General features: G+C 40.5%; 2 protein-coding genes across 2 annotated transcripts in view; one reads left to right on the plus strand and one right to left on the minus strand.

Annotated features, from left to right (window-relative positions):
• Window positions 1–4,988, plus strand: part of ITPKA (inositol-trisphosphate 3-kinase A) — a gene marked incomplete at its 5' end in the record, with an annotated part of 51,935 nt that extends 46,947 nt beyond the window's left edge. The window contains 2 exons of the mRNA XM_029964355.1: window positions 78–149; window positions 1,037–4,988. Of these exons, the coding sequence (XP_029820215.1) occupies window positions 78–149; window positions 1,037–1,240 (276 nt within the window). The remainder of the gene's footprint in view (window positions 1–77; window positions 150–1,036) is intronic.
• A 5,303-nt stretch (window positions 4,989–10,291) lies between these two features.
• The window catches only part of LTK (leukocyte receptor tyrosine kinase), a 32,859-nt gene continuing 16,176 nt past the window's right edge, over window positions 10,292–26,974 (minus strand). Inside the window, exons 9-22 of the mRNA XM_018082254.2 lie at window positions 26,536–26,718; window positions 25,906–26,004; window positions 25,253–25,405; window positions 24,399–24,509; window positions 23,563–23,749; window positions 22,737–22,827; window positions 20,526–20,590; window positions 17,855–17,984; window positions 16,554–16,651; window positions 14,333–14,425; window positions 13,653–13,754; window positions 12,104–12,238; window positions 11,653–11,743; window positions 10,292–11,195 (exon numbers count right to left, since the gene is read on the minus strand). Of these exons, the coding sequence (XP_017937743.1) occupies window positions 10,422–11,195; window positions 11,653–11,743; window positions 12,104–12,238; window positions 13,653–13,754; window positions 14,333–14,425; window positions 16,554–16,651; window positions 17,855–17,984; window positions 20,526–20,590; window positions 22,737–22,827; window positions 23,563–23,749; window positions 24,399–24,509; window positions 25,253–25,405; window positions 25,906–26,004; window positions 26,536–26,718 (2,312 nt within the window). The 3' untranslated portion in view covers window positions 10,292–10,421. The remainder of the gene's footprint in view (window positions 11,196–11,652; window positions 11,744–12,103; window positions 12,239–13,652; window positions 13,755–14,332; window positions 14,426–16,553; window positions 16,652–17,854; window positions 17,985–20,525; window positions 20,591–22,736; window positions 22,828–23,562; window positions 23,750–24,398; window positions 24,510–25,252; window positions 25,406–25,905; window positions 26,005–26,535; window positions 26,719–26,974) is intronic.

Genomic DNA, 26,974 nt, shown 5'->3' on the forward strand with positions numbered 1-26,974 from the left:
TTGCAAACAGTATCTTTATTCAGTCTTCAGTTAGATGCTTATGGGTTGTTTGGGGTTTTTTTCTCTTCTTCCTCTAGAAAAAATACCTCAAGCGTCTGCAGGAAATTAATGTCATTCTTGAATCCTCAGACTTCTTCAAGCGACATGAGGTGAGCAGTGAGTGTAATGTTGTGGAGGTGCATTGCTTCTTCATTTGGTCATTCCGATGTACTTAAGAATAGCATGCTGTATGAGTAGAAAGGAGTTTGTAGAACAAAACTAATCTATGTTAACAACACAGATACCACAAAACCTTGATCACAATGATACAGAAGATTAAACTAGTCGAGAAATAGTAAATCCTCCCATCTTTATAATATCACAGCACTTATAACTCTGGGCCACTACACAGAGTGGTTTATTAGTACTGGTTTCCTGCAGTTTCTCTAATCTTGGTGTCTTCCAGTGGGAATCTTTACAGGGGAATGGCAGTGTGGAAGTTTGCATTTGGTACAATGGCATTATTGTAGTTTGCCAATGAGGGCTGTATTAGTTATAATGGATTTACATTGAAATACTATATAATTCTGCTTTAGATGTTCTCCCTGTGTGCTTTGCTGTGCAGAAGGCATCATTAGCATTGTAAGTTCTGCTTGTTACAGCTCAAGATTATGAGATTAGACATTTTATTTTACCTTGTTGATGTCCTCTTATCACTGGAGATATTTTTGTTAATCATGGGGCATAGTCTGTCTTTGAAAATAGTCACTGGCCTTGCTGAATTGCTCGAATTGAGACCTATTGCTAAGTGAGATGAAGAATTGCTTTTCTTCCCGTTGTCTACTGTGTCCATTTCTCATCTACATGCCCTTTTAGACCTTACTGATTGAAATGGTTATGCAAATGGGGCATGTAAATTGTCAGTGTATAAGTGCAGCCCAAAAGTGTGTTGGGTGACAGGTCATCTGAGGAGGTCACCTTCTTATCAGGAAGTGTTAAGTGATGGGGGAGGGCTGAAGATGTATTTGTAACCTCATCATCTCAATCTGTCTTCCAGGTTGTTGGAAGTTCACTACTTTTTGTACATGATGGCAGTGGGAATGCTAATGTGTGGCTGATTGATTTTGGAAAGACTACCCTTCTCCCTGATGGGCAGACACTGGATCACAGAATCCCCTGGCAAGAAGGCAACAGGGAGGACGGGTACTTGTTGGGGTTGGACAATTTGATTGGCATCTTGGAAAGCATCACTGAAAGATGAGTTGAGAATGGCACAAAACTTGCAGGGCTTCTCTGTAATTTTCTGCTTTACTGAAGTAGAAGGAAACTCAGTTAGAAGGAAACCTTTAAGTCCAAGCTCCTGAGGTCATCAGTGCAGAGGAAGCTACATCCAGAACCTGGCAGTTAGTGATCAAAATTACTTTGCATCAGCCCTCTATGGATGTCAACAAATAACTCCAGATTGGTCTGTATTGCATCAGATGAACTTGAGACTGGTCCTCAGAGAATGAAGATCTCCATACTTGGGAATCACACCAGCATGAGTCAAGAGGTCTGTGTGGTAAACCAGAATGATTGTGATTTCTGGCAAAATTGGACTCCAGATTACTTCTTAGTGAACCGGGGCAAATACTTGAGGATTCAGGACAGAAAAAACCATTTTTTCAGGGAACTGCATAGTTTTAAGACCAGATTGGTTTTTTCCTCTCTAATTCCAAGTCTTCTTGTGCCTGTGTACACTGTAGGTTGGACCAACAACTTCTACTGCATTGTGTTACAGTGTGAACGAGGTGGAAATGGGTGATAATCACAAGAAACCTGGAGCAAAGGAGACAACAGTTTGTAGTGGCTTGATGTGGCTAACTGCTCTTGACCATTCCTCCTCTTCCCCACCCTAACCTTGCTTCTATCCAAGAACAGCCTTGGCTTTTTATGTAGCTTCTCAGGAGTTTACAAGTACTCTAGGGAGAGAATAGCAGCCTATGGTCTCCAAAACCATTTGACTTTCCAACTGGGTAGGCTGCTGGAAATGTTAGTAGCTTGGCAAGTTTGGCCTCTTGCAGCTGAACTGCAGTTCTGAAAATCACTAATGATCTTTCACACACAGATCAGGGAACTAAGTTTTTTTTTTCCAAGGCTTGTTTATTTTTAAGGATAAAACCCCTCTACACAAGCACACAGATGCACGCACTAGTAATCAGCAACCAGTGTGATCTCTTAAGATCATGATTTGACTGTCTCCTAATATATGTGACTTCTTGGCCATGTTCCTGTTCTCAAATACAATGCTGCCACTTAAGTATGTAAACTGGCACAACAATCAGGATGGTAATGTTTCTGCATTCACAGCATTACACAGTGATGAAATAATTCCCAGGCATCCTTCCTCCAAGGTATCAGATGTTAAATCCAGGCAGTTTGGGTGAAGGGATGTCAATATATCACATCCTCTAGTCCCTATCTGGAATTACAGGGTGATCTGTGATTAATTCTTCTTTTGCTGTGGTTCAGGCACAGCCACAGAAAATTCACAGTTTTTAGGTTAAGAAGATTGAAGTGTTTTCTTGTAATGGCTTCACATACCTTCTCCTTGGTTTCCTCTAGTCACTTGAACAGTTTTTTAAATACTAGCAGTGTAAATACTATCATTAGTCTCTTGTTCACTCACATTCCAGGTTTTAACATTAATAATGTGATGATGCAGTTTCCAAAATGTGGACTAGACTTACATTGCTACTTGATGGTTAATCTTCTTTCAACATCTAAAGCTAGTAATGCACATTGATCAGAAATTGCCGTCTTTTGCTGGTGTCCTGGGCTCAGGAGAGATTCTGAGAACTTTTGGATATATGAAGCTGACTCCATGCTTTGAGAAACTGCTACTTAATAATAATCATTATCATGGGCAGAAAAAATCCTGTAGAGTTCAGATCTGGAATGAAATCTATGTATAACATTTGTAATTAGAACTGAAGAGCCTAAAATAATTTCTAAAATGAGTTACTTTGGATAACACACTACTGTACTAAAAGATCAGTCAGATTTAGTTACTTTTTCATCACCTCTAAACAAAACAGCAGTATTAAAAATTGAAGTTCAATTGTCACATAAAAGTTAGATGACTTAGAGTAGGTATTCTGTTAGGAAGTAATGACATGTGGAAGCATTTCATCCTAAACCAGAAGGTGTCTGAAACTGGTAATTATTTTTGCAGTTCACTGCAAATTCAGATGACTTCTGTGGCCTCTCAGAGTCTCTCAGTTTTATATGCATGATAGCATGTTAATGAATTTTCCACTTAAAAGTTTCAGAGGGTTTACACTGCTTTTTTTTTTTTTAATTGACAGTGAGCACAGATATCATTCCAGATGCCTCCTAACTTTTGAACTGCTATGAGATGACAAATGAATAGCAAGTAAATAGGTCTCACAGGGAGGACTTTAATAACATTACCTTTTTTATGAGACTTCAATTGCAAGCAGTCCTACCATAATAAAAAAAAATTATTGAAGTTAGACATAACACTGTGAAGATATAATTCCTTTAGTGGTTTGCCTAATTAATCTTCAGAGTTAAATTTCTTTCTTCTGTTACCACACCTGTGAATCTTTTGCACCAGTGTAACTTATTTTCTAGAGGGGAGATTTAGATGGTAGAGGTTGCTGTTCAAATGTCAGCTGAGAATTTAAGACAAACTTTTAGAATGACTGTTGGAAAGGTTAGGGAAAAATGAAAACCTCTGCAATAGCAAACTGTGGTCTGGAAACTCATTCTAGGTAATACATAGTTCTAGGAAGTTAGTTTTGAAATGGCCTCTTTGCCTTGCTAAGGGATCAGAAAGGAAGAAATCACAATCATCTGCTGTTGTTGTGGAAAGGAAAGAAGTAGGCAGCTTTTCTTGGTAAACTGCCAAGGGCAGGATTTCCAGCTGAGCACAGGAGTTCTAGGAGGGTGAGACTATGAGCTCATAAGCAAACTACCACAGGGTATGTTAGGTACCTTGTCTCTCATCAGATGGACCAGAGGGTCTGTCTGTGTACACTCACTTGCTAGTGTGAGGAAGCCTTCTTTCACTATGGAGTAAGTTGCCTTGAATAAGCTTATATTTACCAGAGAGTCAACATGATGCATTTGCACAGACATGTAACATAGAAGAGCTGATGCATGATAACCAAGGTACTTGTTCACATGCAAGTCCAGAGTGTAGTTCATTAATGCATCTGCTGGGATAGTGCCTCACTCTGGAGACACTGAGTGTGTGTGTTTCCGCAGCATGGTAAGATATGCTGGCCCAGAGGCACTTTGGTGCTGAACAGCTGACCTCTGACTTAGGCACCAAGGTCTTTAAACTCACTGGTTAGATGCAGCAATGCTTACTGCTATAGCTGCTGCATTCCTATTTGAATCAGAAAGTAGGACTTCTCTCCCTCAACTTGTCATTGACTTGTTTTTTTGGCCTTGGACAACTAGGCATCAGTTTTGTTCCCATTTTAAAGATGGGAACAGTACCTACTTACCTCACAGGAATGGTGTGAGGCTGTCCTTCACTATTGCCTGCAAGATGCTGTGAGATCCTTTGGAGGAAGGTGCAATATAGAAAGAAATGCACAAAGAGATAGATAAGTTTAAAGATGTTGGGTGATGAGGCCCCACAGGGATATAAATGTGGCTGAAATGTAACCAAAATGGTAAAAATTAAATCCCTCTGAATTTTGTACAGGGCGAAACTCACTTAATAGGATCCAGTTCCTATTAAAGGGAAACATTTGGGAGTTGGACCAAACCCTTAAGTATCTCAGAGAGCTTTTGCTATCTTTTTTATTGCTGTTGTTATTATTTGTTATTCTTAAGGTACTGAGATCAAATGGCCTGTATCATCCACATGCATCGGTTCTGAACACTACAATGCAATGCTGACCATGGTCACTTTTGACATTGACTGTATTGGATGAGTGTTTGTTACTCTGAAGTGTGTATGCTACTAAATAAATGAGACTAAAGAAAAAAAAGCCACTGTGCTTTGGTCACATTAGAATGGTATTTTCTTCCAGAAATGCCTGAGGGAAGGGACAAAAACTATTTATTTCAATGTTTCTTTTGCTTTTAGTCTTTAGCATCTGGTATTTCCTAAAGCAAAACCAACTCTAAGATAACTGGAAGCTAACACTGGAGCTTGATTCCAAACCCTATTGTATGTGTTAACTTTAGAATCTGATCCACACAAAGCTTGTTGGCTTCCTTCAAGGTAAATCTCAGTGAATAGCCTATAGCACACAAAAAACTGTGCATAAAGAGGCACTTGTCAGACTCAGAGCAGTTAACTGTTCCACTGGGAAGTTTTGTATGGCCAGAGGAAGGAACACTCAACATGCCAGGACCAGCAACACTTCTCAGCATGAAAGAGTGTATTCTTACCTGTGTGCAAAGTGTACTTAACAGAGAGGGAAGCGAATAACCACCATTAGTGTCTCTTTATTTTGTGTTGCAAATATAGAAGGATACACTTGTCCAGCTTTAAATTGCATAGAAGCAGGCATGTCATCTACTTATGTACAGTAGTCACCCAGAAAGGTAAGTTGGCAAGAAGTGCTTCCATGGTCAAAGGTAATGACAAATCAAAACAAATTCAGATAATGTGATGGGAAGATGTTAGACATGATATCACTAAAGTCTCTGCATCAGATTGAGAAGGGTGGACAGCCAGGAGGAGAGAGCACAGCCATGATTACAGGAGAAACAGTTACAGAGCTCTGCTGCTCAAGGGTCTAAGGAAGTGTGGTCCCTGGCTGACACAGCTGTGGAGATGCAAATACATTGGGGAAAACTGTACTTGCAGCAGCAGCATTTTCTTCTCTTTTGAGTAAGTAGGGGGAGTGTACTGGAGGTGGAATAAGGTACACTTGCAAAAGCTCTTAACTATTTTATTAGTCCTGGAAAGCTTTCTTAGTGCACACCTGCCCATTGACTAATCAGTTGAGAAATTAGGTCAGGAAAAGGGTTGATATGAGGGAAACACTTTAAATGTGTATAATTAAAAATCCTTTTTCTTTAAAGGGAAAAATGAAGATGCAAAGCACTTAAATTGAGATTAAAAGTAACAAAGAAATCAGAAGCAGGAATATTAACAAACGTGAAAAGAAAGCAGAGAAAGATAAAATGAAATTTGCATTATTTTGTTGATAAGTCCTTTCTTTAAAATGTAAGTATGAGGTTTTATGAAGCAACATAAAGTACTAATGCTGAACCCAGAAGAAAAAACAACTCTATACACTCAAGTGCAAACCCAATTTGCTAACGTGTTAAAAGACACTTCTCAGGAAGAGCAATTGATAATAACCCTATAATGGCTGATTTTGCAGTGGGAAGTGTTGGAAGACTTTTTGCATGGATAACAGGACTGAATTAATCCCAGATCTCCAGCTCATGTCATTCCTCTAGGAAACAAAATTGTGTTTTGTCTTTCAGTTGCCAAAGTAATCTAATTTTGATGCTATGGGTTTATCTCGTTGATTATACGCTAAAAGTGTCTCCTGAAAAAATGGTTTCAAGCAAGTTATATTTTGAAATGATAGCAATTGAGCATAATGAAATCTCTGAATGTATGAAGTAAGTTTCAGAATTTAAGGACTAAAGGTTTTAGTGTGTGTCATTGTTATTTTTCTTTTCAGATAATATGGTTTGGACAACATGTAACATTCGGCATCACAACAGAAGCAATTTCAACATTATTTCCTCCAAGATATTAATTAAAAATTAATTATCTGTGAGGGTTTTTAAAAGCAGCTAAAAAAAACCTGTTGCAGGTCAAGGTTCATGGCAACTATGCTGACAGAAAATTGTTCCGTTTGAGAGAGTTAAGAGCTTGTATAAAATTTAGGTTGCTAATGCAGAGGCTTTTAAAATTCCCAGGTCTTTCTTTTAGTGCCCATTTGGTATCTGCAGCTCCACATCCTGTCTTGTTAGAAGAGACTACATCTGCCTTAGTACAACCCTGAGCTACATGCTCAGGTTGTAAACCATCAGAGTATCTCTAGGAAATAAATTATCAGTTCATGCTCACTCAGCTCTTACAGTTGCTCTTCAGCACCTCACTCTTGAGCACTCTTAGCGATAAGATCCTGGTCAGGATGGAGTTCTGTTCTGCCTCAGTGCAGCTTTGTGTATGTGTTTCCTGTACTACCTTAATACAGCTGTTCAGTAAAAATAGGTATTTGTGCAAAGTGCTGGACTTGCATTCTGTTTATAAAGTGAAGCACAGCTGCAGTCAGGATTGCCTGTGGCACTGGTAATACAACTGTGCTCTTCTCTCACTTCACTTTTCAATGGCTTACCTAGTTTTATCACTATCAGCCTTTCTAAAATTTGTGACTTACACTGAGACAAGTGCTGTGTATGGGGAAGACAGAGCTACCCCTGTGTATGAGTGGTAGCTCAAGGTGGGTAACCATATGGACAGCAGGGATTCTACCTGCTTCTCACTGCATTCTTAGGGTGGTGTTTAGTTACTTTATGAAGTAGCAGGCGCAAGACAGTTCTTTGTATTTTTAATGTAAAAAAGTCTGTGGGAAGAGAGGGTGGTATAGTTAACTTCTCATGGCTTCTGAACAAGTCTCTTGCCACCAATTTCCAACCCGTGCTGGTGGGTAAGGAGAAAACAGAGTCATAATGGGCCTGCAAAAGCATGATCATGACCGCCAGTGCTCTGCTCAGGACAGAGCCTGTTACAAACAAGGGTTGAAAAGTGAGCTGGCATCATGTCCACTGCAGCTGAGCCAGGATCACTGCACTCTGCTGTGGCCTTATCACATATTCAGGGAGGAGGCAGCTGACTTGCTGATACCAAGTCACAACTGTTGGAGAGTTTAATAGGTCACCTTTGGGGGAAAAAATATAAATGCATAAACCATATATTCTGAAAGGTAAGGATAAACTGATGAAATTCCAATTAACTGAGAGTAGATGTATTGATTTTTGACTGGAATGTTCCAGAGGTAGCCATTCTGAAACATGACCAAAAATGTTAGGCTCTGCAACAGGAAAGAATGAGAAAATTTCCTGCTAAATGGGCTCTTCTGCCTCATCTAACTGGGCTGTAGCAACTCCTGAATGTAAGATAGCTAAATGTGATAAGCTAAATGTGAGAGAAGCCAAGAGAGCTAAAGCAAAGGTGAAAGGGAAAGAAGGGCAGGAGGCAAGGCAAACCATCTCCCTTGGTCACTAAGTTCCTCAGTGCTCACACTGCTACTGGAATTTGCCCCACACAGAGGGACCCCTGTCTTCTGACCATCTGTCATTTTGCAACATAGATGTGGAATTGTTTCCATACCATACAGGTCATTGCTGAAAGGTGGCCGTCATCACCCTTTGTGTCTGGAAATCACAGAAGGTTGGTGTTAAAAGGGACGTCCAGAGATCATCTAGTCCAACCCCTCTGCTAAAGTAGGTTCACCTTGAGCAGGTTGCACAGGATCACATCCAAATGGGTTTTGAGTGTGTCTGGAGAAGGAGACTCTTCAGCTTCTCTGGGCAACCTGTTTCAATGTTCTGTAACTCTCAAAGTAAACAAGTTTTTTTCTTGTATTTGGATGGAATGTCCTGCGTTTCAGTTTGTGCCTGTTGCCCTTAGTCCTTTTGCTGGGTACCACTGGAATGAGTCTGGTTCCGTCCTCTTGACACCTGTTCTTAAGATATTTTTATGCACTGAAATGACATTATATAAAACTAGTCATTTTAAAGTCAAAGGCCTAAAACTATAGGAAGTTTGGAACAGATACAAAGTCAGACCAACAAAGCATAAACCTGTGCCAAGGATGCATTTCACTGAGGATGGATTCACATTCTTCACTCTGTGCTTTTCCTTACCATAGGTCAGTGGTGTCCATCCCTAAATGATGTAAAGGACAGGAAGTCTGTGTGGTCAAAGCAAACCCTCTCCTATTAACACATATGTTCAGACTGTACATACAGCTGACCACTAAGCGTAAAGCATGGACCAGAGAACCTCTTGCCTCAGAAAGAAACTATAGTAGTCTACAACTGACTTCTCACCACCCACCTTGATTACGCACAAACGTAATGTAATTTGCCACTGTAGGTTGGCAGTGTGACATTCAGGAGTGGTAGAAGGACAGAATGCTTCCAAGACTGTTCAGACTTAATCCAAATTCTTTGCCTTTTCTGTCTCATTATTTTGCAGGCTTTAACCAGTAACCATTAGTTTAGATCCTAAGCAACCAAAGAAAACCTTAGAAATGAGCTGTCTTCAAAACAAACAACTACCTTTACCAGCAAGTCTGTGTGCTGTGCTTGCTAGGCAAGGAAAAATTATAACCTGCTCACCTGTATGAAGCAAAGTCATGGTTTTAGCTTTCTCAAATGGTCAAGCTACTCTACCTTCCCGTATAAAGAGTACCTCAAGTAGTGTTTGCATTAGGTTTCCCTTCACTCTGCCCTTTCTTGGCATGACTTTCTTTCTACCTCAGAGACATGGGTGTTAAAACCAAGAACTCCAGTACACCAAATGCTAGACAGTCACCCAAGAACCTCAGCTTAATGCTTACCAACATAGCACAGGGAATTAATCCTGAATATCAAAGTTCTTACAAAAATTAAGTTCGTCTCAAGTAAAGTCCGTTAGAAGATAAAGACAGTCCATTTCTCATCACGCCATGCAGCTCTTGCTTTCTTGAAAAACCACCTGCCCCTTCAGTGCCAGGAGCTGTGAGGAGAGCTACACCATGAGGCAAGCAGCACATTTCCTTCTCTATTCCAAGGGATACTATCAGCTCCACCAAATACTGCCTTTTTAATGGTAAATTTGTTTTCCTCTTCATTGCTTGTTTTCAAAGCACATGCTCAGAGGAGTCTGATTATTTTTTTTCATCTTTCCTACTGTTTCCTACTGCTTCCAATTTGAGCAATAGCTTTCACAAGGTCTACTAATAAAACAGATGAAAATGTGTCTGCTATTTTTTTTACTTCCCATATACTACATGAGAATTAGTAATTCATCAGGACTGTAAAAAGCTCTCAGGAATGTAGCAGCCTTTGCATTTTGGTTGCTGCTGGCACAGCACATATTTTTGGATTCTTCAGTCAGAAAGAAAAACAACCTGTATTGGTCATTATTTCCATCCAAATGCTGCAGCTGGATGGTAGGTCCATTTCTTTTCACCTGAGCATATTGAGGAGGAGTCTATTCCTTAGGTATTCAGAGAAATAATGCCATTGTTCTCCACCTCTAAGCTGGAACACATTTGAAGGACAGAGATAGAAATGCAACTATCTTTAACGATCTGGGGATCCAGCAGGTAGATGGAGAAAGCAGAACATTGCTGATGTTGAAACTTCACCCATCTGAAGGAGTTAAAATGGAGGAAGTGAAATAGGAAGCACTCCTTCCTGACACACACATTCCCTGATCTTGGGAAGAACCATTTCTGCTATACTGGAGTAACACTCAGGTCATCTGACAAAGACAGACCAGAGTCCCTCTCTCTTGATGTTTTCTCTGTTTTATAAAAAGAGTTTTCATCTCTGTTCAGACTGGAGCTTCTTAGCACAGCTGCTCTGACTTCTGCTAAAGCTAATGGCTGGTGGTCAGCACTATAGCACAGGTCATCGTAAGCATAATTTGCATTGCCACAGGGGAAAGTCTGAAGTTTCACCAGTTCTATCCCACTGATATCCAGGTGAGGACAGTTGCTTCGACTTGGAGACGCTGGAGATGTCCGAGAGCTAGGAGAACTGCAATTCCCATCAAAGCCTGAATCTTCCCGCTCTGGATTTCCTTTGAGCTTGGAGCTGGGGCTGAAGTGACAGATATTCTCTAGCACCCATGATCCATAGGTTGGGTTCCAGAGATTTTTTGTTTTGTTTTTAGGTCTGTGGGCTGCTGGATTGGTGAGGTCTAACTTCTGGTTTGATGTCTGCTGCAACCACGACCCGCTGTTGAAATCACTGAGGCATGGCAGGCTGGGCCCTCGGGCAGTCCGATTGCTCAGGTTCTCCACCAGGAGCTCTTGTGGGCATTGTACAAGTTTGTGCCCAGCATGATGAGATTCCATTGTTTTAGGTGTTGTCTGAGGTGTGAGAGAAGGGCTTACCAGCAGCGGCACTATCCCACTGGAAATGTTTGGGCGGATGACCATACTCCCTTCATCCTCTGGTGTAGGGCTACACTCCATGGGCAGCTCAGTGTTGATCACATCAGGGTCCTTAAAAGTAGAGACAAAAATCAGTTACACCTCCAGGGTGATTGTCACATCTGCACTTTAAAAGAAATAGCTATGAGATTGAAAAAGGTTTTGGCAGAGACTGCCATCAGGTTTGGGCAATATTCCTGCACATTGTAAAAGGTGCTATGCAGAAAAAAGATTCTAAGTACCTCATCATGAAATGAAGGACATTTTGCTACTGAACAAGCTGAGAGCTAACGGCATCCACTTGCACAGGAACAGTATCTTTTCATTTTGGCTGGGCTGAAGATGGGAGAGTGAGGATGGATATTGGAAAAGAGCAGTGGAGCCAACAGCACCACCACAACTGGGAAAGTAATTCTATCAGTCTTTCAGGACTCTTCACTTGTTTTAGGGACTAAAGCTAATGAGCTAATGTCTTTGGATAGTTGGCATTCCATGGATTATCATCCTCCTAGATTCCAAAGAGCAATACCTGTGTGCAATATTTGATTCTTTCCAGGATGGTAGAGAAGTTTGGTCGATACTCAGGGCTGTGCTGCCAGCACTGCGTCATGATCCGGTACCTTAAAGTAAGTAAAAAAAAAAAAAAAAGAAAAAAAAAAAAAGTATTGATCAAGAAAGATAATTACAAAAAAAGTGTCTCAGTATGAAGTGATCACAGGTGCAAGGAATGGCACTTGGTACATGGCCCAAAGAAGAACAAAAGTGGATATGTCATCCCTGGATCTTGTCTCATTAGGGAACTACTACTTAAAGCAAATCCTATAGTGCTCTTAGCTGTATATAAGAGGCAATAGCTCAAGAGATGTTTAGTAATACCCACCTGACACTGAGGGCAGTCACCATTCCCTGACTAGAGATGTCTTTGTCTACATGTGTGATACCTGCTACACCTTGGCTTGTGAGAGTAAGGAAATACTTACACTGGTCCTGGACAGTTTTTTGGCGGATCCATTCTTCCTCCACTGGTGACAAATTCCAGCACTTCCTGGTTGGTTTTACAAGGGTAGGGCATGTAGCCTAGAGAGAAAATCTCCCAAAGCAGCACACCAAAGGACCTGTGTCAGAAACCAACCAACAATACCGATTAGGTTTCATTGGTGCTCCACAAACCTAACATGAAGCTGTGTAGGTAACACCACAGCAACAACCTTTCAAAGGTGCTGTCCAACCACAGTAATGTGCAATTAGTGTGATTATGAGTCAACTTTTACAAAAAAAAACCCAATCAAAACCTTTGCTCAAGCTCCAAGACTGTGAGGGTATAAAATCCCAGGCTTTCCTTTGTTTGAGGTCCCTCTTTGGAGGCACCAGCTGGAGCTGTTATTTTGGTTTTGCACCATAATTAAATTATTTTAGGGATACAGACATCTGAGACTCTGCTATGGGAAACCTGGGGCTGAGTTGGTGAGGAAACCTGGTCTAACTGTGTGAGTGTGGTGTGTGTAGCTGCCAAGGGGCCTTTTTGGAGCTTAGGTGGTGTGACTGTGACTGCCAGCATGGCTCCTGGATGGTCGGACAGGAAAATTTCCTTGACAATTGAATGAGTGTTTGGGAACAAGATGCTCAAGAATAAAAGAGACATCCAATGAAACTGAAAGGTAGCAGCATTTTTTTTTTGTTCTGATTAGGTTGTTCTCCTTTTTTACCTCCACGGGTTAGATAGGCACTGCCACTGGAAATTATGTATGACCAGAAACAGGGAAGTCAAGAGGATTCTGCCAGAACTTCAGCAGGGTCAGAATTTTAAGAGTCACTATTTGTTGCAAAGGTCAAAGTAATTTCCAGTACATGCATGTTACTTATAATAGCCTATTACAGGAACTGTGGCACTTTCCTTCAAAATACTTAGTACTGGCTGTGCACAGTTAGGCACTGATAAGCAATCCTGTGTCTTCCGGCATCACTAACTTCAGGAAACTGGGTCAGTGTGGCATTTAAGGGAATGTCTCAGTACAGTATATTGAAGAATCTACTGTATAGAGAAAGAGGCATTCTTAAGCAACTGGAAAGCTTCCATTATCCAGCAATGTGCATGAATATACAAAAGAGTAATACTGGGTAGTACAGAGAGTCACTTAAGAGGTATTTAAGCAGGCCTTGTCACTGAAGGAAACTGAGCAGCAAATACTGAGGCCTGAGGAAAATGTCTGATGGTATTTCTCTGGATTTTTAACTGAGACTTCTAGAGAATCTAATCTGCTTTCACTTCTCACTTCTTGATTGGCTTCATATGATACTCTATATTTATGCACGGGAAGTTTTTGTTACCTTCATTTACATTAGACTTCTTAATTCTTTTTAATTCTTTAGCCATACTTCTACTGAATGCAGTGGGAAGACTTCTCATATTTTTCTAGGAAATTCTGACTTTTTTTAAGGTTCCTGCTGAACAGACAATTTTTTTCTTGAGCAGTACCTTTCTTGGTGCTGATCAGTGAGTAGTAGAAGTGATTAAAAGACATTTATTACCAGGTATCAGTCTTGGAGGTGAAAATACCCTCTAGAAAAGCTTCTGGTGGCATCCACTTTACAGGAAGCATAGCTCTTCCTCCCTTGCGGTAGTAACTTGCTCTGGGGAATATAAAATGCACAGAGAATGTCACACGGCATGAAAGGGCTTCGATATATAAAAGATCTTATCACCGCAGTAACTCAGCTGGGGAGTGCCTATGGCAATGGGGGCCAAGCGAGAAAGAGGAAAGAAGTCATCAACACAAATAGTGCATTGGAGCAGTATTTTATATCCTCTTTGCAACTGAGATGGAAACTGAGGATGTTTAGGTGCACAGCTGAAGACATCAAACTTGGCAGGGTGTTGATGCAGCCAGTCTTCTTGACATAATAAACTGAGAATTATGGTTGTTGTGCGGTATTTTAATTTAAGATTATTTATGATCAACTAGCTAATAAATTTGTCTATGCTTGGTTTAGTGTCCACATATGTTTGCATTTTCCTGGGGCCACAGTTGAAGTGGATCGGCTTGTAAGCATGGATGTGGTAATTTACAGCCTGTTAACACCAGTTAGTTAACTGGTCATCAAAGTCAGACATATAATGGATGGTTCCACTGCTTTACCAGAAAACAGTTCAAATTGGTCAAAATGATAGAAATTACAGAGATACAGGACTCAAATTGCCTTCCACTTACCTGTAAATATCCCTGGCCATCCCGAAGTCACCAATTTTGGCTATTCGTCCTGCTCCAGTACAGGTCAAAAGGCAATTCCTTGCAGCTATATCTCTTAAAAAAAAAAAAAAATCTTATTCAAAACTCTTAAACAGCTAAAGGAATAAAGAAAGAACATTAGACCTTGTCCTGCAAGTCTCAGTTGAGTCATCTTTACACAAATGAGAAGAGCCTTGTTAAAAAAAAAGAAATAATTCCAGCTACATTATAATTTTTATTAACCACAATTCTTAAACTGCATTTGCATTATATTTTCTACCCAGTGTTTTCCAAACACTCCTTACTCCCATCTTCTTTCACTAAGGCAGAAAACAGCATGAGTGTTAGAAGAGGGAAGATATCTCCCATGAAATCAAGCAAAACTCCATATGGGAGCAGTTACTTGATGAGTGCAGGTTTAGCTTGAGAGAAATGGCAGTGATGCCTTCCTGGCCACAGCTGAAGGATTTGTGTTCATTTAAAATATGCATTCTGAAAAAAAACTAATTAAAAATCATAGCACTATGGGGGTCCTGTTGACTGCCAAGAAAAATGAGCTCCTTGAACAACTCATATGTTTCTTCCCATTGCCAGCCTTGAAAAATCCTTCAGGATTTGGAAGTCAGGCTCAATTTTCTCTTCCATTATCAGCTGTGACTCCTAGATGACAATACTTGTCTTTAGTGATCTCTCTGCAACCCTACTACATTACTTTTCACCCCTAGGATACCTGATATCTATAATGGTATCCTTCACTTCCCAACCCACTCTAAGGAATACTGACACCACTAAAAATACTAATACAGAACTGGAATGAAATTCCTTCTATACTGATTTCCTGAACTGTTGGCAAAACAAAATTAATCCATTCCCAGGTTGCTTATGTTAGAGATTTAATAGCTCAGAAACTGACCCAAATGTTTGTTTGTTTGTTTTTTTAAAGTGATATGATGCTGTTAAAAGGATATTACTATTACTGTAAGAATTTTTAAAAAATAATGCCATAGCAATTAACTCAGAAGTTTCCAATTAAAATACTGATCCTCTCTTGTAATTATTAAGAGATCCAAGACCCAAAACTTGTTGCACATTCTTACTGCTCTTTTTTAGTAACAGAAAACTCTAACACTTTTTCACACGAACTACTTTATTGTTCCAATGTAAAGTAGCCTGAAAACTGTTTCATGTGATCTAATAATGAAGCCATAACATATTACCATACCTCAGCCTCATGGCCTTTTGCTCTGATTGCTGCTTGCCAGTTGTTTCCCTAAGTTTCTCCAGTCTCTACCCACTCTAGCCTATTTCTGTCTCTTTGCTGTGTTCGATGTCATGCATATGTACACGTGTTTGTGCATGTGAGTGAATCAGTTCTCGACTCACAGATCTCTAGGCTGTATGTCAGTTTAGTTAAAGCCTGTGTGACCCTCTTGTGCAGGTCTCTCCTCTGCTTTACATATAAGGACTGAACTCAGCATGCAGTTCATAGTAAGGAATTCAGTTGTATGCTATGCCTGGGAACATTATGAGCTGAAACAGTTCATAGTCTGAAGCAAAGGAGTCCAGTGTCCAGCTGGGAGTTAAGGATACCTAAAATAACTTTTACCTCTTCTATAATATTTTATTCTTATTTGGAGCCTGCCATATCAACAGGTTTTTGCTCTACAAAAGAGGGAATAAAAAGTGTGAACAGACAAATATGGGCTTCCCAAGACCACACAGCAGGTCAGGCACTGAGCTGGGAAGGAAGCCTGAGCTGTGTTTTTATCTCCTATTATCCCTGTTCTACTCTTCCCTAGTCATTGCCTCAAACGTGATGGGCTGTTCTGTCCTGGTGGGATAGGGAAAGCATTTAAGTCAAGTTAGGGAGATCAAACAGCCAACACAGAGTGACACTACCATCTAGTGGACTACAGGGCTCATCTCGAATGTCTTTACATTGCAGGCACCTGAAAATTAACACTTAAAGCTGCTCACTTTGAACGGAAGGTTCCTTTCTCCCCAGCAGTGCAAAGAACGGTGGAGAACCTAACTCCTAACAAAAACCAGTGAGGCCCTCCTGGACATCTGGGCACAAGCCTGTGTTGGTAGGGGAAATATCTTTCTCCCCCCTGGAGATTAGTCCTGTCTAATCCACTGCAAATTAAATCTGTATGAGTCTCATGCACCTTGAGATACATCAAAAGGGACTGTTTCTCCTCACCTGTGGATGAAATGATTCTCTTCCAGATATTTACAGCCGCAGGCAATATCCCTAGCTATGTTCAGCAGGTCCTGCATTGTTAGCATGGATGGCCGATTCTGGAAAAAGACACAAAAAAAATAGTAAGGGCAGAATAGTGGAGCAGAAGAATATAGTTCAGCCAGGGGATAAACAGAGAGGGGTAGAAGAAGGGGAAGGGAGAAACATACATTCAGGATGGTGGAAGGGTTAAATGAGTTGAGCAAAGAGGAACATAAGCAGATAAAAGCAGAGTGTTAGAAAATGAGTAAACTCTTAGTTAAGACTTTCAGAAAATTTCCCCTCTCTTGAGCACGGCACATGAGTGCAAGCTGGTGAGAGATATACGGCCTGGCCTGTATAGCCTAGTAAAGGGTAAATCAAAAGACAAACAGGTTCAAAAGGTAAGATGGAAGAGAAAAAAATCCACTCACTTATAAAGAGTGAGTCAATAAACTATCAACAGAAATTAGCACAAGAACTCAGAGAGAGAGCAAAGATGCTCGAGCACACATCTCTGCACCAACAGTCAGCATTCATCAACATATCTGTTCTTGCAGAACAGCAATTACCCTCAGGAGCAGCATGCAAAAAAGGGATGCTTTACCACAGGACTCCAGGACTGGTACTAACCCTTCACCATCTGCACTTCCCTAACTAAGAATAATAAACAAATGTTTCTCCAGGAGCCCTGCTTATTTTCACCCCATCATTCATTTATCCATAGGGAAATTTTCTCTGTTTTTCTAGGAATTTCTTTATTGCTCTCAGGAAGGGTGGGGAGGAATTTTTACACAGATGATCAGAAATCAGAGATATATCAAATAAATTAGGCTCAGCTCTTCAACTAGTATAAATTTGTTCATCTCCATAGGATGCTGATGCACACCTGCTGAGGACCTAGTGCTATGAATTCCCATTATTACGTATAGTGTTATGACTTCAGTTCCTCATGTACCATCACAGTACACAGAAAACAGGCAGACATTGAAGAAAGCAAGCCCCTTAATTTGTAGACCAGTTGACAGAGAATTCTGGAATGGCAGGACAGGATTTTACTCTTTCCTCCTCAGTTACTTATAGCCTGCAGTTCTGGCCTTGCTTTCATTTTGTCTCGCTGACACCTTCTTACTTCAAGCAAACAGATATAGGTATCCAGAAATCTGTAGGAGCTGGGATACACACACAGCCTAGCTTGACTTCAGTGCCTTTATCCAACTCATAAAAACATAAAACAAGTCATACTAAAGTGAACCAGAAGCCCAGCAGGGAAGTTATCTCACCATCCTGGGTCTATTCTGCCGAAGAAAGCTCTTCATATCTCCTCCAGCCATGAGCTCAAGCAGGATGAAGCGAGGCAGCGTCTGTAGGCTGACACCAATGCATTGCACGATGTTCTGGTGATTGAACTTACTGAAAGCCAACGGTAGAGCAACATGGAAGAGAAAGATAGCATTAGTACCTGGCCATCATCCATCACACTCTCACTGTGCCTTGATCTTTGACAACCAGTATTGAAGCAAATCCTGATATGGTACAAGTTACCAAGCAAACTTCAGCCATATCAAAATACCTCTCTGCTTATGACAGTCCCAAGACCAGGGCTGTGCCTGGTTTTGCCCATAGAAAGCCTTAAACAGAAGGTATGAATAGCTAAAAGCAAAGCAGAGCCTTCTGTCTGTGAAGATAGAGTTTAATGGACTCACTGACTGAAAGAGGAGAGTGACATCAGAGGGATAGGAAAGTTAAGCACGCAAATTTTATTGGCATTTGTGAAAAAAAGTCTTGACTGATAGAGATTTTAATTCAGCATAGTGCCATCTAGCTTGGTGGACTCAGTTCTCTATTTAGTCTGCCAAAGGATTGAGTTCATACCTACTGCAGCAGCTGCTTATGTGATGGCTTTCTGCTCTTTACAAAAGAAAGCTGAAGTTGTCAAAAAGCTCAATAAGATTCAGTTATTAGACAGCAACATCTTCCCTTAGATAATGATTACCTGGATAATACAGGAACTAAAAATAGAAAGGAAACTGGGGAAGAGAAAGAGTTGTGTGCTACTAAGTGAATCAAGGCACTGTGTAATTGATTAAAATTGCTTTTTAAAAAAACATACATCAATGTTACTTCCTGTTCAGCTGCCAAAGTTCTTGCAGACTGTAGGAAGTGGCACTATATCATGAGATTCATGCTTTAATGGTAGAAAACAAGCATCTACATATGAGCTGGGCCAGACAATGACAAGAGGAACTTCATGTTGCACAAATTCAAAATGTATAAATTCCGATGACTTACAATGAACCCTGACTATACTACTATTTTAAAGCCACTCTTGACTATACTGTTGTTTTAAGTTATGTATTTGTGTTAATGTAAATTCCAAAACTGGAACACTTAAAGTGCAGGTGGTAGTAGGAATGGCTGTCTATTATCTTTTCCAGGCAGGTTTTATAGATCTTACAGTTCACTGTCAGAAGGTCATGCAGATGGGACCTTATAAAAGGTTCTGTTAAGCTTGCAAAGGTATCAAAAGCCAGAACACATCTAATAAAAGTGGATGCACTGAGAGAAGGACCTTGTTCCACCTGTGCAAGCTACACAGACAGAGCCATATTCACTACCTTATCCCTGCAGAGGTTTCAGAATATATCACTCAGCTATTATTCTGTAAAGAAAGGGTAAAAGCCTTCACTGCAAAAAGTGCTTTCTTATGGCAAACAGTTCTGCAGATAGGAACAGCAAAAAAGCTGCTCATAAACTTAGCTACTGACTGAAAACCACAATGGGAAAAGCTTTTCACAGTTTCTCCTTCAGCTGCCAAATCTGCTCCTATAAAAACTCTTAACTTTATTTGCAAGAGATAATATAGCTTAAGCCCTAGCACCTCAGCCTAAAAAACGTAACTCCCTGGCACACAGCCAGTACTGGTACTGGTCTTGCAGAGGCTGAACATCTCAGTGACTGCACAGGTGGCTCTAATCTTTATCTTTCCTATTGCTTTCCAATTCATCATTGAAAATTTGCTTACCAAGGGCTTTGGGACATGAATTATATTTATTAAGACAGTAATAGGATTCTTTGAAAAGAGAAATATTTCAAATGCAGAACATATTTGTAAAAAATGTTGTGCCTTCTTACTCCTCTGAACAAGACCAACCAACAGAAATTTTGTTAAATTGTTGTAATGTTTTTTAGGTGAGATAGAGTTACTTTTCTTCACAGTAGCTCATGTGGTGCTATTTTGGATTTGTGATCAAAACAGTGTTGATAACACATTGGTATTTTAGCTACTGTTGAGCAGTACTTACACAGCGTTAAGGTTTTTCACACACACACCTCCCTCTCCCTCAGTGAAAAGACTGGAGGGGAACAAGAAGTTGTGAGGGGACACAACCATTACAGCTGGCCCCAAGTGGCCAAAGGGATATCCCACACCATATGGCAACATGCTCAGCAATGAAAGCTGGGGAAAGGAGGAGGAAGGAGGGGAAGGGTCATTCGAAGTTTGGCATTTTTCTTCCCAAGTAGCTTTTACACATGATGGAACCCCATTTTCCTGGAGATGCCTGAACACCTGCCTGCCCATGGGAAGTACTGAATGACTTTAAAATTGCTTGCCTTGCACACACAGATTTTGCTTTATGTATTAAACTGTTTTTATCTCAACAATGAGCTTTTTTTCCCTTCTGATTCTCTTCTCCATCCCACTGCTGTGTGGGGCCAAGCTGCCTGCTGGCATTAAACCACAAGAGATGGGCAACAAAAGAGCCTGAGTTATCTTGTTTGAGATAAACAAGTAGCTGAAACCAGTAATTTGTATGCTACTAAAATGCCATCTGGTGAAAAATAAGACTGGATTTAATTTCTGAACAAAGCAAGTGGATAAATGATTCTATGATGACCTGTATTACTCTTTTTCCCCCTGCCCACCATCAGTAGAAAAACCTTAAACTATACCTGATAATCAATGCTTCCATCAGGAAATCCATCTCATCCTGCTCAGAGCAGACTTCTGGCAGGGTCTGTTGAGAGGTAAAGATAACGAGGGCCATCCGACCAAAGAATTGAGAATATTTAGATGACCACCAAAGAAAAAAGGAAAAAAAAAGAAAATAATAAGCATGTAATATGAATCACTTCAGGAACCTACGAGGTGGGGCTCATCTTTTCACTACCAGGTTTATTGAAGTGCATTTGACCCATTTGGTAGTTAAAGTTGGAATAGGAAACTAGTGACCTACTTCAAGATTTTTTTGTGTGAATTTAGCTCTATACACACTTCTGAAGTAAAAATAGCTTCAGGTACACATCAAGAAAGACATTAGGTGGGGAATTACAGATCTAGAAAGCTCTTTTAAATTACAGGTGCTAATTAATTCTCCCTTTTCTATATGTGCACATTGCAGCACATATATGTCAAATTTGACACACATATGTGTCAAATGACACATACAACCATGTGATTTAAATATTTGTGTCATGTGCCCTTTTAGGTTTCTCTCCTGCCAGCAGATTTGGACAGCATCTTCCACTGACACAGGTGAACTGAGTGCACAGGCAGCAGTAGAAGCAGCACATGCTACTGTGCCCACTGTTTTAACCTTAGAGGGTAGTTTGGCCACAGCTGTGTGTAGTGCCCACGGCCACACTGCACGCAGAGAGGTGGGATGCTCAGCATGGTGTGTCTGGCATGGGAACAGCTCTTGTCATCAGTAGTGTGGGCTACAGGAGGCAGGGCTGTATTTTGCTGTCTGAAATAAGTGATTGATTTACACAGAACAGTGCAGATCATGTATTAAATTGGTGGAAGACCCACAAACAATATATGGATAACAAGTGGCCATTGACATCTTCTTCTGTTTGCCACTGTGCTCTGGTGCTTCCTGCAGTCTGGATGGTGGAACTGAGTTGGTCAGTTCCAACTGCTTGCTAGTGTCCTGGGTTTTCATCCACATTCATACAGTGGCACAGGGAAGTTTATAACAAAATGCCATAATGCACAATCCTTTCACTTTTTTTTTTAAGAGGGTTTGAAAGATGGGATGAATAACAGTAGAACTTCTTTTTATTAATGAAGGCTACATTTTTGAGCTGAATTCATAGAAGTAGATTTGGTTCTCTGAGTCACAGGCTTATAAAATAACAAAAGCAGGTTATGAGCATCCTTAACTTCAGGGCTGAGTAACTGACAAATCCTGAGGAAACCTCAGTAATTTCACAGAAAAACAGCCTGTTATCTCTTGTCATTAATAATGTGGAAATTAGCATAGTATCACAGTATATATTCACAACTGCATATTTAACACTATGCAATAACAAGGGACTACTAGAAAGTTTCACATAGAGCAGAAAAACACTAGTCTCAGTGTAAAGGAAAGTAACTGAGAAAACCCACAAATTTTTAAATAGGATAACATCATGTGAAAAACTTAGGAGAAAGCACTCAAACCCACTGAAATGCAGAAGCAATAATATATAGGCATTACTGTAAATGTTTACTGTTTGCTATCATATAAATGATTCATACTAATATTTTCCAGTGCTCTCTTTTCTTTGTACAATATTTGAAAATCCCTTTCTAGTCCTCAATGTCCCAAAATGTCTATTTGTTACTATTTTTGTTCCCTTTAAGTTTCTTTCTTTCTTGGCTACTCACATCTATAATTCATTGAGGCAGAAAAGTCATTGTGGCAGATTCACTGCTAGGATGAACTGACAGTTCTGTGTTGATATATTGAGGTGTATTTATTAATGCTAATAGATAATTAATTGTTTTATTTTAACTAATCATAATATGCAGTCTCTAGGTGACTAATTCACACAACTTCTAATCTGAGGGCACTGATTCTACATCTACTGAGCAACAGGAATGGAGCTTACAAAACAGATTGCCCTTTTTAGATTCCCTTTGTACTTAGATCACACCTTACAGCCATTAGGCATATAGCAAAAAGACAGATGGCTTTACTTGCTAGCTGGTTCTAGTGCCATACAACTTAAAAATTAAAGTTGATAATTCCTGGATGCAGCAAAGCGTGGAAATCTGCATTACACCTATACATATGTCGTTATGCATGTGATGAACGTGAATCTCCAACTGGAATAGTAATAAGATAATATGGCTCTTATGGGTCATTACTGCTGTATAAGAAATTTGGGGGTACTGACCTTGATAGCAACTTGAAGAGGGTTGGGATCCCCTCCAATGCCTACCACAGTTCCCTCATAAACCTCACCAAATGCACCATGTCCTAGTGCCCTGTAAGAAAAGGAGAGAGAACAGATATTATATACCCTTAGATCCAACGCTGGCCGAGCTCTTCTCTTCATCCAGTCCAAGACTAGGAATAGAATCTGCTGTAAGACATGAAATCAACAACAGGGATTTGTTTTCCTCTCAAAGATTCTGAAAATAACTTATCAGTATTTTCTGTCACTAAAACAGTGCAGTTGGATCCTTGATGGTTCTGAACAAATAAAGCAGCCTGCTCAATCCTAGGCCCTATCACCAAGTATGGCAATAGAGGAAAATGGAGAATGACAGAATAAGGTGGCTGCAGACTGATATCTTCAGGAGAGGGTGTAAGACAGCAGATAAGACTAATCAATTTTTTCCTTCCAAAGTTTATAACTTTGATCAATATCATCTGGATGGTATGGAGTTGAAGGGCAGCCTAGCATGTATTTCCTTGTGACAGGAAATTTCCTTGTGGTAGGAAACTCGTGAAAAAGAAACAGTGCTATAGATTTGGAAGGGATTTACTCCCAGGAGGCGAGTGCAATCCAGGACATCATATAAAAACACAAAGGTGAAATACTATATGCTGTGCATGGGAACATGGAACAGGAGACTCATGATTTTATACTTCTGCTTGAGAACTTCATGGAATCAAAATATCATAGAGAACATAACAAGTATGATATCTATTGTATTTTGGCTGACTTGGACTAAGTGTTTTGCAGTTAGTCAGACAGGTGACCCTTGTTTTCTTACCGAAGCAGAGAGATGTTCTTCCGCGGGATCTCCTTCAGCTCGCTTAGAGTGGCAGCCTTCCCTGCGAAGCAGTAGTTGGGGTTGTAATCCGTCATGATGGCAGATGTACGGATTTTGCTCAGTTTATATTCTGGGCTCTGCAGTCGTGCTCTGGCTCCATCCAGCTGCTGTTTCTTAAGGTAATAAACTGCAGGTGAGGAGACAAATAAAAATGCATAAACAAGATCAATCCCTGGACAGAAAAGATAATGCTGGCCACATAGAACAGAAAGAAACAAACCCCATAATTATAAATACTCAAGAAGCATCTTTAGCTTGTCAATATCACTCTCTTCATGCTTTGTAGTGATTTAATACTGGATATGGAAACAGTCATTCCTGCAGGCACCTGGGAGCAACTTAGGTTTCCTATGCTTCTTTGTACTTTGGCTGAGGAAAGAGTGCTCTGTAAGATGTCTTGCTGACATTGAGTCCCAAAAATCAAACCATCTCCCTGAACGAATTATATGTTTAATTGCAGATTGTGACTTCATCCTGTATAGCACTGCCTGCTAAAGAAGCAGCTACTAAGAAGGCTTTCCAAGTTCTTTATTTTTTCTGAGGCAAACACCAGGGAAGAGCAGTCCTTACCCCTCGGGACTATGCTTGTGCCTAACTGCAGGGGGCGATGTTTTCTATCGCTTCTTTTTCCCTGTCCTCTGATCCACTTGGGGACGACAACACTTTGGCTCCAAGCATTAAAAGCAGTGGCATGTGGTTGAGTACTTAGTTTCCTTTTGTCTAATTTAACTGGGAAAAGCAAGTCAAAGGATAATAAGAAGGAAAGTGTTTCTTACTGATAGATAGGCTGCCACAAGTGAGGATCATTCCAAGCACCACAATCACAGACACCACAGCCAGGAGGAGGGGAAGAGACAGGTGTCCCTCTGGGATAGGACCCTGGGGCACTAGGAAAAAATAAAAAAAAATAAAAAGGTACATTAATCAGAAAGCAACCAGAGCTGCTGTAATGCATCCCTCTAAATGTTGCTTGCATTTCAGAAAACAATACAGAGGTCATGGCCAGACCATCCTATAAAAGTTACAGCAAATCCCTCTACAACGCTGGAAGTTGAAAATAAACCTAAATAGTTTTAAAATTATTGTGAAGGTAGAAAACTGATAAAACACATTTCTTATCCATTCTTCAGTTTTCTATAAATGAGTAACATCACTGTTCACAAGTTGAAACTCTCTACAGTCTTGATGCTTTGGAGCTCCAAGAGACTGTGTCAGAAAATAACAGTGAGTACAAGGCATCAGCTGACAGGCACAGTGGGAAACTGCTGTGGAAGGAGGCAATCTGTGGCTGAAAAAACTCAGTGGTAGATGGTATGTTATCCCAGACAGGTATTTACACTTAAATAGCTGATACACTAAGCCCATTTAGGAAATTTACATCATGTCTCTTTACAAATATTTTACATTCTACTTAATCCAAACCTGGAGATGGTGACAGAGATCCAGCTCAGCATGTAAGGAAAGGTCATAAGGAATTTTCAGTCATACACTTGACTGACATTTCTCACAACACCATGTCCACTGGGGCCAATAGCTGTAACTTTGGGAACTGAACATCCAAAAAGCCAGAAGGAGAGGCGATATAAAGAATACAGATGTTATCCAATGAAGCTAATATTTCACAACTTACCAGTGCAGGTGACATTGTCATTGGCTAGCACAGCCCCCATCTCACACTGGCAGACTGGCATGTTGGTGTCAGGGTCCCGCTTACAGTTGTCTGAGTGGCAGTGGCTGCAGTTAAGATAGATCTGAACCTCCACCTCACCGTGACTCTCCATGGCTGAACAAGGAATAAGACACAACAGGTGAGCTTAGTTCAGTTTTTCCTCTCTTGTTCCAGTAAGGCAAAAAAACCCCAACAAAACAAAACCCAGCAGGTATCTAAAACTTCTCTCCTTCTCTGCAGCAGATCTGATAGTCCAACACAGTGTGGACATGTCAGAAGTCTCATAGGGGCCAGTAGAGAAGAAGATACTGGGTTCCTTAAGCAAATAGAAGTGCCTTGAAGTTAATTAACCTGGAAAAGTTGAGGACTGAGGATGTACGGTTGAACCTGATGACTGGGTCTCTCCTGGTTTAGAGATTGAGGAGAAAAATGGTCCCAGAGCACTATGGAAATATTTAAAGAAATGACCACATCTAAAGATCTTACCTGCAGAATGAAATAAGCTTTAATGAAATTAACAAAAAGCAAAGACAGGAGAAGGAACAGGAAAGAGGAAATAGAGAGGAAGAAAAGAAAAGGAGGAAAGAAATAAGAGAATAAGAAATATATTGTACCTGCCAAGGGATGCAAGAAGATCTCTCCAATGGGGTTCACAAAAGAGATGCCATCCTGCCCACCAGCTGTGATATCATCCTTATCAGAGGCATGCCCTCCTGGGGAGAGAAGAGTATGGCTAGCTGATCAGTACCGCATGCTGCAAAAAATGTGATGTCTCGAAGTGTTGCATTCATTCCTGGCACTTATCACCTGGGGTCACTCTGCAATCTTCCACTAATATTAGTATGTGTAATACCATTGATGGATAAACACTCACTTGACCCAGCCAGTACCAAGGTTAATGAAGCGACTTTATCTAATTTAGGTTTCTCAGTTCAGCAAGGTAAAAATGTATTTGTTTTGAACAGAAAAAAAGAAATGGAACATGGATAACTTGGAAATGGATGAAGGGGTGATTCACCACACCTTCCAAATACTAAATCACATAGGAATACTTCTATAACCTTGATTTCCCCAGGTATAGGGAGATACTGGAGAGTAGGGTGGGTTTCATACTGTTCAGATTGAAGTATCTGTGAGTCACCTTCTGCAGCAGTGTCCCTCTGCAGTGAGTGCTAGCCCTTAACTGCAGGTGCTCTGAAGGGTACAAAATTAGATATCATGACTAATTCCTCCAGCAGACCTACCTCTGTACCCTCCGCCTCCTCCTCCAGAAGTACAGGCTCCTCCTCCCCCACCAAAACCACCAGAGGTGGCCCACTGGAGCTTGTCTAGTGCTTGGGGACAAGCTTGACCTCCCTCTCCACCTTCCAGAAGGGACTTCCCAGCCTGAGGAAGAAGACTGTCATCTTGCCAGCCACCACCTCCACCTTCAGACAGTGAGAAAATAAAACAAGAATAGGTAAGGGAAGCACATGCAGAGGAACTCTGTAGAAAGATAGAGATTAGCCCGTATTAATTCCTTAAGTATCTATTCAAGATAACATTTTCTTTAAATTTAAGAGAATATACAGACAAGCTCCTTGCTGCCATGGGTAATAACCAAGTGGAAATCTAATGCACAACCTGCAGTAAGTGCTGCATAAGCCAACACCTTAGCACCCATTTCTAGTGGCATTAAAGAAA

Source organism: Manacus vitellinus, unplaced genomic scaffold, assembly GCF_001715985.3.
Source record: "Manacus vitellinus isolate BGI_N305 unplaced genomic scaffold, ASM171598v3 scaffold_6_pilon, whole genome shotgun sequence".
Taxonomy (NCBI): Eukaryota; Metazoa; Chordata; class Aves; order Passeriformes; family Pipridae; genus Manacus; species Manacus vitellinus.